This window comes from Peromyscus maniculatus, chromosome 5 (assembly GCF_049852395.1).
Source record: "Peromyscus maniculatus bairdii isolate BWxNUB_F1_BW_parent chromosome 5, HU_Pman_BW_mat_3.1, whole genome shotgun sequence".
Taxonomy (NCBI): domain Eukaryota; kingdom Metazoa; phylum Chordata; class Mammalia; order Rodentia; family Cricetidae; genus Peromyscus; species Peromyscus maniculatus.
The window spans coordinates 77841954-77854554 of NC_134856.1; the positions used below are offsets into that span (position 1 = coordinate 77841954).

General features: G+C 39.0%; 1 protein-coding gene across 1 annotated transcript in view; it reads left to right on the forward strand.

Moving 5' to 3' along the window:
* Cubn (cubilin) overlaps positions 1–12601 on the forward strand; it is a 226113-nt gene that overhangs the window by 52378 nt on the left and 161134 nt on the right. The window contains exons 22-26 of the mRNA XM_006985936.4: positions 501–628; positions 7584–7773; positions 10285–10445; positions 11055–11236; positions 11952–12108. Of these exons, the coding sequence (XP_006985998.2) occupies positions 501–628; positions 7584–7773; positions 10285–10445; positions 11055–11236; positions 11952–12108 (818 nt within the window). The remainder of the gene's footprint in view (positions 1–500; positions 629–7583; positions 7774–10284; positions 10446–11054; positions 11237–11951; positions 12109–12601) is intronic.

Consider the following 12601-nt stretch of genomic DNA (forward strand, 5'->3'; position numbering starts at 1 on the left):
GTAGACAGCTTACACCACAGGCCACTAACCAGCCACTGTTTTTGATGCTTATGTGCAGTATATTAACTGAGGAAGATGTCGAGAAGTGTGTGAAGTGGACAGAAAAAGTGGGGTAGCACAATTGAGCTATGTGTCCAAAGTCATGATGCCCCTGAGTGACAGGGCTGGCTAGGGCTTGTGCTGGATTGGTCTAGAGTGCATTGATTCTCTTTATTACAGTCCCATGAATGACTTCCTCAGTGTGCTAACAGCGACCTAATGCTGCCCCTGTTTAACTTCCCATTTGTGTCAAGGCACTGAGCTTAACACACAACTATTTCAGTTAGGGAATCGTGAACAAGTGTGTTTATGCTGTTACTGAAATATATTTGGTTTCAAGGGTGATCGGAAATAGATAACAACCCATTCTCATCTTCACATGTCCTAAATTTTGGAATATTAGTTCAAATTTACTAAACCTTTAAAAATCTGTTTATCTCTTCTTTCTTTCTTTGGAACAGATATTGTGGAAAATCCATCCCACCTTCTCTTACTAGTCTCCACTCAATAAAGCTCATGTTTGTGTCTGACTCTGCTCTTGCCCACGAAGGCTTTTCGATGCAGTATGAAACAAAGAATGCATCATCAGGTAACATTTTCTCTATTGCAAAAGGGATTTAATATCTAAAACACACAAATACTTACCTGGAATAAAGTATAAAGACAATGCCCACCTTATTAAAAATAGGATAATGCCGCTACATGAGCTGTGTGTTTTTTAAGGGTTTCCGGGCCTTAATTTTTGTTGTTGTTGTTGTTGTTGTTGTTTTCCAAGACAGGGTTTTTTTCTGTGTAGTTTTGGTGCCTGTCCTGCATCTAGATCAGGATGGCCTCAAACTCATGAAGATCCACCTGGCTCTACTTCCCGAGTGCTGGGATTAAAGATGTGTACCACTTCTGCCTGCTGGGCCTTAATTTTTATAGCATACTTAGAAAAGTATTTGATAGAGACAAGTAGCATCCAGCGCATATCCGCAGCAGGCACACGGTGCCTCTGCTTGCCAAGCATTCCACAGCTTGGGGGATTTTTCTGGGCCTGGACTTATCTTTCTGGTAGTCTGTGTCCAGTCATCTTTGGGGTGCCATTTTCTGTAGCCCTCACTCCCATAATAAATGAAGGAGAAGTTCTCCCACTCAGAGTCCCTAGCCAGCTTTTCTCTTCTCTTCCAGGGAGTTTTTGATCCAGGCAAAAATAGTTCAACTTCTGTGTCCTGGAAGCATGACTTTAGAAATTCAGAGTGCAAGGGACCTGTGTATGTTCCTCTCTGGTGAAACTCAATGGGGCAGAGAGCTCACTATCTAGCCAAGCACATGGAGAGTGACAGCCCAGGGATTTCAAGTGTAGTGTGTTTTGTTGTGTAATGGACATTTTCACTGGGCCTTATTCAGGTGGTTAACAGCCAAAGACCAAAGTGGATTTCTCCGGAAATTACAGTGTGTGCACAATTTTCCACACTGTAGTTTCATCTGTCTCATATGTTTGGCCCTAAACTACACTGAATATTAGATTTGGAGTAAGTCAGTTGAGCTTCGTGGGGTACAATTTTCTCATCTGTGTAATTAATAGATTAGATTTGATGATCTTTGAAATGTTTTCTGGCTCTGATCCTCTATGAACATAATTTTAATTTGCTGCATGAATAAGCTAGTTATATCTTAAATAACATGTAATTCAGGCAGTGCCGCCTGCAAATATCATGGAGATCTTTGTAACAGTATACAAAATGAAACATAGTTCTGTAATGATTGAAATTATTGTGTTAACACTACACCAGCTTGGAAGGCGGTATGAAGGGAAGTGACAGCCAAGAGCCATTAACATAACCTGGGGAGGGGGATAATAAATATACAACTTAATAAAATTGTTCAGAAAGATACAATGCAGGTAAAAACTCAACAAAGCAACAGGTAACCTAGACAGGAAGGAAAACTGATATAGAGAATAGAGTTTGGAGCATGCTCAACTATAGCATTTGCTCAGAAAGCATGGCGGGGTTCAGTCCCTCCCAAACCCTCTAACCCGGAAGAACAAAGGAAAGAGAAGAAATGAGAGATGAGAAAAACCAAGTGCTAAAACAGGAGACACTGGAGGAGCAACTGCAAAGACTGTCCGCCCTGCTTCCCTGTGTGTTAGTCATTACCTCAGCACTACCGCGTTGGTCCAGACAGAGCTGAAATCACAGACAAGGGAGCACATCCTCTCTGCCCCTTGACTGTTCACTGTGTGAAGCTGGATGAGCTCAGAGGACTGGTTAACATAGTCACAGCATTTGACATAGCAATCAGATGATGGGACCCAGAAAGTCATATGGGCGGCTGGATCGCATGAGTTGCTGAGGCTGGCCCTGTGGTATGTCTCAGGGCACAGCTGGCTCAAGAGACTGGAACGGAGGTTAAGTGGGTGGTTGCCAGGCAGCAGACTAGTGTCCCAGGAGCCTGGATGAAATGAGCTGCTGGCTAGAAGGACAGAGGTGAGGGCTCTCGTTTTCAGGTAGCATCTTTTTCTGGGTATTTTCTGTAGACTGAAATCATGTCAGATAAAAGCACCAGAGGACACCAGTCACTGGCCTGTAACCTATTTTATTCCTCTGGCAGACATTAGTTTTAGGGTGATGATGATGGTTTGAACTGTTGATGTTTAGTTTCTTAGTACAGCCCTTGGATGTTTCCCCCTGAATCTGCCCTGTCTTCATTTGATAGAGTCAAAATTTCCTGATTTGAATCCAGCTACACTTCCATCTGTAGTTTCTGCCATAAGGCTATGATATCAGCTCTTAAATATGTGTTTGGGAGGAAGGAGATCCTCTTGTTCATGCTCTGACTCCCTCTCTAAGCATGCAGCTGCAGTTCTCATTCAAATGTGCCTGGGGAGATCAAAACCAAAGACATAACAAAAGTAATGATGTTGGGTAGAAACTCTAAACAACTCCTTACCACCAATTATAACATTCAGCATTTACTAGAATAAAGTAGAAAATATTTGGATATTGAGATAATATAGTTAATATACTTTACCATTTAAGTTATAATCATATCCTATTAACATCTATTACTTATCCACTGATTAAATATAGAACTAATAAGAAAGAACTTTACAAGTATAAATAAGGGCCGAAATGAACTTAAACTTTAAGATTAAATAATATTATTTCACAATTACTCAATTATTTTTCAAACTAATTCCTGATTCATTTATTAAAACTCTGGAGTTGAATAAAAACAAAAGAGTGGAAAGTATCAGAGTTATCATACAAAGTTAGGCGTCTCTTCACAAAATCTGACAATCTCAGTAGGCATGATTGAATTTATTTTTATGATGTGTCAATAAAGTACAAAGCACAGTCTACCCCGATTAATCTTTTAATGAGGGAGATCTCAGTCTAGAATGTTGACTCTGTCATCTAAGAATAAAGAGCTGGCTTGTCTAAGAGCGAAACTAAACAACCAGGTTTCACTGTGTAGTCCATTTCTATTGTCACAGGGCTACAGTAGAACTGTGATGAATGTTTCTTACTTTTTTGCAAAGAGAAGAGCTTCACAATTATCCAGAGAAGTGACTAAAGCTGGTCCAAAGTACAATATTATGAACAAATATAAGTATAAAAAGGTGAATCCACTGGGATCTCCCATCCTTTTCATTCCCTCTTACACCCCAGTGAGTATTTAGTGCTAGTTTTCAATGGGCATCTTGGAATGAGCCTAGAAAGAGAATGCATGAAGTTAAGAAGGGATGCCAAGAGGGCCACAGGGAATTTATTTCAAAGAAATGGGCAGAGAACAATCTGTTTTCTATTTTTTAAATTTAAATGTGGTAAGAACAGCATTCTCAGACTCTAATGGTCATTTTAAAAATTCCTCAGAAAAAGGAGATTATCTTCTTATAAACTCAGGTATCTGAGTTCAATTAGAAATTCTGATTAAGGTCCAGAGTAAACTTTTACTGAGCAATTCAAATGGATCTGATTGAATTCGTCTTTATAGTTCATTTAAAAAAAAAAAAGCTATTACAAAATGACATGATGAACGATGGTGCTCATGTCTGAAGGTCCTATTTACTATAGATTGAAAGTAAGGCCAAGGACAGTCAGCCCGCTGTTAGTGCCAGCTTGACTTGGAACACCTTGGGCAGTGGTCAGGTCTCCCTTCCTCCCTTGCTTGTATAGCTTGGAAATTTCTGATATTGCATGCTCAGATATTTTTTTGGAAAAGTTTTTTTTTCAAATCTATTAATCTCTAAAATATTTTCCTCTAGTAAATCTTAAATATTTTCTTATGTTTGTGTGTGCCAATAGCCCACCAATTCTTTTCTGGGTTTGTGTGTGTGTGTGTGTGTGTGTGTGTGTGTGTGTGTGTGTGTGTATGTGTGTGCATGCACACTCACCAGTGTGTTGGTCCTTAGAATGAAAATAGTGCTTAATTGTCATATTTTTAAATCTCTCACTAGTTTAGGTTGACATTCCCTCTGTAGGAAAACTAGGAATTATAGGGCTGGAGAGATAACTCAATGGGTGGAGTTGGTGTGTGTGTGTGTGTGTGTGTGTGTGTGTGTGTGTGTGTGTGTGTGTGTCTTTATATGAGTAATTGTAAGATCGATTAAATTTACTCATTTGTTAGAAATCATCACTATATACAATCTTATTAACTGATAGATTTCCATATCTTACAGGCTTCCTGCATTGTATACCTTTACAACATCTCCCAACTTCTCCCCAGATCCTCATATCCACAGTTATATTATTTCTGTATATATGGCCTTCTTATATATCAGCCAAACAGTGTGATATCTTTGTTTCTTTTCTAATTTATTACAATATCATATAGTCCATCCTTGTTTTTTTTATTTTATTTTATAATTTAATTTTACATATCTGCCACAGATTCCCTTGTCCTCCCCCCTCCTGCCCTCCCCCCCACTTTCCCCCCAGCCCACCCCCCCATTCCCATCTCCTCCAGGGCAAAGACTCCCCTGAGGATTGAGTTCAACCTGGTAGATTCAGTCCAGGCAGGTCCAGTCCCCTCCTCCCAGGCTGAGCCAAGTGTCCCTGTATAAGCCCCAGGTTCCAAACAGCCAGTTCATGCACTGAGGACAGGTCCCGGTCCCACTGCCTGGATGCCTCCCAAACAGATCAAGCTAATCAACTCTCTCATTTATCCAGAGGGCCTGATCCAGTTGGGGGCTCCTCAGCTATTGGTTCATAGTTTATGTGTTTCCATTCATTTGGCTATTTGTCCCTGTGCTTTTTCCTATCTTGGTCTCAACAATTCTCGCTCATACAAACCCTCCTCTTTCTTACTAATTGGACTCCTGGAGCTCCACCTGAGGTCTGGCGGTGGATCTCTGCATCCAGTTCCCTCAGTCATTGGATGAGGTTTCTAGCCTGACAATTAGGGTGTCCTAAGCCTGAGTAGTGTAATATTTCCTTAACTTGCTTGACTATCACCAGGGGCTGTTTGAGTACACTGTTTTCTTTGTAGAAGGGTGTTTAATGACAGATTGAATTTCTTTGGTGGATCGAGGCCATGGAAGATCTTAGTATTTTCTTTTGAGTCAGCTATGGCAGTTTGCGGCTGTGAACAAATTTATCAAATTTATTTGCACTGTTTTCATGAGTCTGCTCTTTGGCTGGCCGGAGACTCTGTGTGACTCTTCCTCTTTTACTCCCTCTCTATTTCTACTCCATTTTACTTGATTTCACTTCTCATCTACGTAACTTCTTTTAGTGCATTACTTGTTTAATTTGTTTCTTTTGAGAGCTTGTTCAAAAGTTCTGGCCGGTGGGGCACGAAGCTGGTCTTCTCTTTGACTGTAGACTGGCAGTCTTCTGTCTTCTCTTGCACAAGGATTTCCTTGGATCCAGAGTGCAAGTGGGTCTGAGGGGAGGACACACATGCAGCTGGGGATGGGGGTTGCCCACCTGGACAGACTCACTACTGTAGTCCTCACAGCAGGTGACCCTCAAGTCCTGTTTACTTTTTTTTTTTTTGCTTTAGTTTCTTTGGGTGAATATTAACTAATTCGTTTTCTAATTGAAGAGACAATTTGCTTTAGATATTTGAATAACTGGCTGACACTAAACTGTGTTTGGACTCATGAGTTTGTTAGTTTTGTCATTTCAGCAACATTGTGTCCTAAATTTCGTTTACAGCCCATTAGTCTGATGATTTTTATCTATAATTTTCATAACTCGGTATGAAGCACTTAGGATAAGTCTCTTCCCATACCTTATACTGTCCTCTCTCATCCTGGACAACTTTTCTTCCCCCCCTCTTACCTTCCTTCACTCCCTCCTTTCTTGGCTTCCTTTCTGAGTGAACTGTCACTGTGAGCCTTCTCAATGAACTAAAGCCTTGGTTTTTAGAGTAAGTTCAAATATTTAACCAATGTTTGTTACTTCACAGGACACACATAAATAGTAGAGCCTATAACATTTTATATGTGTCTTTGTGTTCCCAATACCAATGATGTCCCCTGCCCCATTCTGGATGAATATATGGCAACAATTAGGGAAATGTAACTACACAGCCTCAGCATTTATTTCATTTGCAATAAAATATAATAGCTCATTCTTCTTACAGCCTTTCGTCATGGATTCTGTCTACTCCAAGGACCTAGATTTAGGTCATTACTGGGTGAAACTTGAAGCTAGATGAATAGCACAGTTAAGCTAGACTTTCTTTATAAAACATCATGGATTGTAAGGGCATGAGGGAGTGATGGGCTGTTTATTTAACATAGTCTGAAGAAACTGAACAGGCAAAGTTCAAACAAATTGGAGAGCCATTGCTATTTAATTAGGATGCAGCATTCCAGGTGGGCTGCTAATCATTTCATGGTAATAGTTAAACATACTCTTCTTCATAATTACACTTTTATTAGGCTCTTTCTATTTTGAAGTATAATGATGATTATTGCCACATGTTTATGGTAAGTTAGATACTTTAGCTGCATCATCTCATTCTCTTAACACAATACCCAAAGTTATTAGCCATCTCCATCATAGAAATGAGGGCACGGAGATCAGGTGATCGGTGGCTTGCTTGTTTTCATGGCCTGTCTGTACTTGAGACAGGCTTTGATGGAAAGTCCCTTCAACTTTAGATGTGCATTACCAAACCTAGCTCTGGTCTCCTATACCTCCTCCATGACTAAGACTCCTACCTGGTCATTTCTCATAAATACATACATTTATAAAGGGAAGTTATGAAGAAAAGTACAGAAGTGAATTATTTCCCCCCCCCGATATCTGCATAGTTTAACCCAATTTTAATGTTTATGGTAATTTATATGAATTAGAAAAATTGTAGCATTTCTAAGATAAAACTGTTATCCTGTCAAAATATGTGACTATGTTTGCCACATTGTTAAGATATAGGATTTGGTTGCATCTGAAATTTTAAAAGCATTGTTTCAAAAATGAAATAAATCTTTGAACAATAAAAAATACTACTGAATTCAAGTACAGGGGCTCAAATTAATGCATTGCACATAACTGGACATATGCAAATGTATAATGTTTCCCATTTCTCTCTGTTTCTTTTCACAGTATGCTTAGAAGACTATACAGATAACTATGGAGAAATCAACTCCCCAAACTACCCCAGAAATTACCCCAATAACTTCGATTGCACTTACAGGATCACAGTGGGATTCAACGAACAGATTGAATTAGATTTTGTAAACTTTGAACTGGAGGAGGGCTCAGGGCAACAGTGTTTCGATTTTCTGGAAATCAGGTATGGCTTTTATTTCATTATAACCTTTATTTTCATCAATAATCTTCTCAGAAAAGATTAAAGGAAACATGGAAAGTTTTGTAAAGTTATCTTTTATGGCATATAAAATTTATCATTTTAAATTAAATATAGAAGAAAAGAAGAAATTGTATAAGATTTGGTGGTTATTTGAGACTTTACTTTCTTGATTTAAATTATGTTTATATGCATGTGTGGGGGTATGGTTGTGTGTATGTAAGTGCATTGCCTGTGAAGGCCAGAGGAGGATGTTGGATCCTCTGGAGTTGCACGTGGTTGTGAGCTACCCATTGTGGATACTGGGAATTGAACTCTGGTCTATTGTAAGAATAGAGTAATCTTAACTACTGAGCCATCTACTCGGCCCCTGATAGTTATTTCAAATTCTCATATTAGAAATATTTTATAATAAATTTCAGATATTATTTAGGCAAAGGAAACAGATGTACTACTATTCCGAAATGTGCTCACTATTGTTGACATTTAGTTTCATTTCTGTTGCTGTGATAAAATACCTTGATCAAAAGAAACTTAGGTGAGGAAGGCTTTATTGTAGCACACAATTTCAGGTTCCAGTCTGTCATAGCATGTGAGCAAGATGCCATGAACTCAGCTAGCCACATCACACCCACAGTCAAGAGCAAAAAGAAATGAATGCACACACGCTTCTTGCTAGCTTACTTCATTACTTGTGCTCAGCTCTCTCTCTCTCTCTCTATCTCATATGGCTCAGGAACCCCTGCCTAGGGAATCATGTCACCTACCGTGGGCTCATTCTTCCCATGTTGGCTAATTTAATTAAGACCACACCCCAAAGACATGGCCACAGACCAACCCAGTAGTCTCATTAAGATTCTGATCCCAAGTGATTCTGGGTTGTGTCAAGTTGGTAATCAACACCTACCACCATAGTCAAGTACCTTCATTCTTTATGTAAAATCAGTCTAAGGTTTTGGGTCTTTGCTGTCCATTTACTCTAATAATATCACTAAAATCGTTGGTATAATAGCAACCTTATCTTGTTTTTAAATAATAAAAGTCTAGAATTGTGGATTTCAGTGCTTGACATTTTCTTTTACTGTTTGCACTTTAAATAAATGTAATTTTTAAAAAAATTATATCACTGGCAATGGTATATTAGTATATATCTATCTATCTATATTCTTATATCATTACATCAAGTAATATTAGGCTGATTATTTTGGCAGACAACTATATAAAATATTTGACTTCTTATTTTGAACTTGGGATCTTTTAACACTTTATAATAAATTTTATTCTTTGCTATAAAGTAAGATACCAAATCAACAAATTATAATTGAACCATATCAAACTAAACTAACATAATTTTATTTGAGGGGAGGGGGAGCTTAAGAGTCTCACTTTATAGCCTGAGGTGGTTCAGAATTCACTAGATAGTCTAGGCTGCCCTCAAACTCACAGAAATTCTCCTGATTCAGCCTACTGAGTGCTGTGATTATAGGTGGGAACTTTCATGCTTAGCTTAATTTTCTTAATTTATAGCAACTAAGCACTTGGCTTTAACATTCAATGAATCATCTTTAAAAAAAAACCTATAGATTTAAAGCTCCCCCCCAAACTTCTTAGGAAAATAATTATCTGTAGCTAGAGTTTTCCTGCCTTGCCCACAGTCAGGACAAATCTCTGTTACCTGCCAGTCCCACAGCCACTCAGACCCAACCAAATAAACACAGAGACTTATATTGCTTATAAACTGTATGGCTGTGGCAGGCTTCTTGCTAACTCTTCTTATAACTTAAATTAATCCATTTCCATAAATCTATACCTTGCCACGTGGCTTATGACTTACCGGCATCTTCACATGCTGCTTGTCATGGTAGCGGCTGGCTGTGTCTCCTTCCGCCTTCCTGTTCTCTCAATTCTCCTCTCTGTTAGTCCCACCCATACTTCCTGCCTGGCCACTGGCCAATCAGTGTTTTATTTATTGACCAATCAGAGCAACACATTTGACATACAGACCATCCCACAGCAATTATCTCTACAATTGTTCCAAATATAACAAATATATTATATTACATCTTGAAGATTTCAAAATCAGTAAGAAATATGTAATATTTCTCTCTAAAAATTAAAAATACTGGTTTATACTGTGGATAACTAGTTCTATATTCTGTATTCTCTGATCTAATTCTATATTCTGTATTCTCTGATCTTTTTGACAGAGGCTTTGAGAAGGTGAATTTCAAATACATTCTCTCTGCAGCTGATATAAAGATGCCACACAAGCCATAAATAATAGATACTCTTTATTAAGTCATTCAAATTCTAGTCAGTGAAGAACCAAGACCTGAGAACTTGAAACGATGTCTTTTAAAGTAATGCTTAGGAGATGCTAGCTGAGGAGATCAGCTGCTCATCTGCATCCCCATACTTTGAATATGTTGTGTGTTTATTGTATGTATGCTGCAGCCCAACTGTAACTTAATCCATTCATTTCTGTACCTGTCACAGAGATGGAGGCTACGAAACTTCACCACTCCTTGGATATTATTGCGGCTCAGTTTTGCCTCCTAAAATCATCTCTCAGAGTAACAAGCTATGGCTGAGGTTTAAGAGTGATAGAGTGGACACAAGGAGGGGTTTCTTCGTTTACTGGGACGCAGTATCAACAGGTAAGTAGCAAAGACTTGACTTTTTACTGGAGAAGCCAAGCTGAATGGTTTTTTTCATTGTCAGTCTCTGTCACCCCTTGTCCACTTTCCTAGTTAACTTTTATCATTCTTTATAATAAATTCCAACATTACAAATGTCTTTGGACATTAACAGCAGCATATATTTTGAAGGAAGAGGAAAGCTCTAATTCCCAAGGAAATTCATCAAGTTACTCATTTTGACTGGTAAAAGGAAAGTCCACCAATGTGAAGCAGAACTTTAGATGGTCTCCTGTTCTGTGAGGAGCAGGAGCACAGGTTAAAGAGGAGCACAGGTTGGGTGTGGTGGCGAACTCCTACAATCCCAGCCCCAGGGAGGCAGAGGCAGGAGGACCCCAAGTTTGAGGCAAGGCTGGACTGCATAATGAGTTCTTGTGTCTGAAAGCTAAAGACTTGAGGTGTGAGTCTCAGTGTTGGAACTCTTGATTAGCTTGTGTGAGGCCTTGGGCTCCTCCTTCCCCAGCACTGGAGAGAGGTCAGCATATGAAGAAGAGCAGAGTAGCAGCAGGATGATTAATCTTAATCTTGCAGGGGAAAAGGCCATGTTTCATTCACTGTTTCCCCCCATAGGCTGTGGAGGCAATCTCACCACCCCCACGGGGTTGATCACATCCCCCAACTACCCGATGCCCTACTACCACAGCTCTGAGTGCTACTGGCGGCTGGAAGCCAGCCATGGCAGTGCTTTCCAGCTCGAATTCCAAGACTTCCACCTGGAGCATCACCCCAGCTGCTCTCTGGATTACTTGGCTGTATGTACAATGAGACTCTGTGCTGTTTGATGCTCCCTCCTTACTCAATGCACAAGATACATTTAAAAAATATTTTTAAGATTCAAAAAGAAGCAAGATATAAGTAGAGGAACATCCACATAAAAAAATTAAATGAAGTTAAACCTTAAAGAAATGTGGTAAAATGAAAATCTTCTACATAGAATGGATACTGAATGACTTACTACATTAATTATTTGAGGTATTTTACTATAAGCTATAAAGATTTGGTAAAAAATATCCTGAGTAGTTATGGACCTTGTCCTAAGCATAATCTACATAACTTTATTATGTATGCTTTGAAAGCTTACAATTGACTGAACTATTGAGGTGAATTAGAGGAAATAATAAACTCATCTAGCTATGTCTTTTTATAGTTCCTGCAATTCACCCCTCTAGAATCCTATAAATAAAATGGACTGAAGTTTCTCAAATTATGCATTTTGGAATAAAAAAGCAACACATATCAGTTATGGTCTCAAAGTTTGTATTGAACTTTCATTTTGCATGTTCAGATTTCAATCTTAGTTCACTTACTTACTGTCATACATTTATTGCCCAAGTTTAGAGACACTTTGATATAATTTAGAACTATTGTTTTGTTAAAGAATACATATATTTTGTCCCCATTTCTTTACTGAAAAGTCCTTTACAATCATAGCCTTGATCGTCTGATGTGTAAAATGTCTTATTAAAGGTGTACGATGGCCCAAGTACCAGGTCCCATCTGATACATAAACTCTGTGGAGACACAACACCAGCTCCCATCCGTACCAGTAGAGACAGCATATTGTTGAAACTGAGGACAGATGAAGGTCAGCAAGGACGTGGCTTTGAAGTAAAATACCGGCAGAGTAAGTACAAATTCCAGCAGCGAAGAACCCCCAGCAGACCACCAGACTCAGTGAAACAACCCAGATAACGTTAACCAGTGGTTTGAGCCTTTGAAATTAGTCTTGAGTTCTTATGTGAAAACTCTGAAGTCATTGGAAGGAAAAACGCATACATATTAAACCCAGTCTCGTATCACAAAGCATCTACTAAACCAAGAGACTCAGAGAGGGCTGAAGTTCAGCTCCAGGTCGTGGGATGCTCTAATGATTCCTGGTTTTCACTCATGCCACATTTCACAATCCTTTCATGAGACATTGGTCCAACGAACAAACTAACCTCTTAGCCTAGGTTCTGTCCTCTGCCTTAGTTTTACTAACTAGAGAAGCATGCATGGGGAAGATACGTTCTTTATTGTGGACCATATCTTCCCATTCCCTTTCTTGTCCACCTCCTTCCCCTGGCATACTGAGATTTTCTGTATAGCTTTGTTCTTCAGAAATTAATCATTATTTT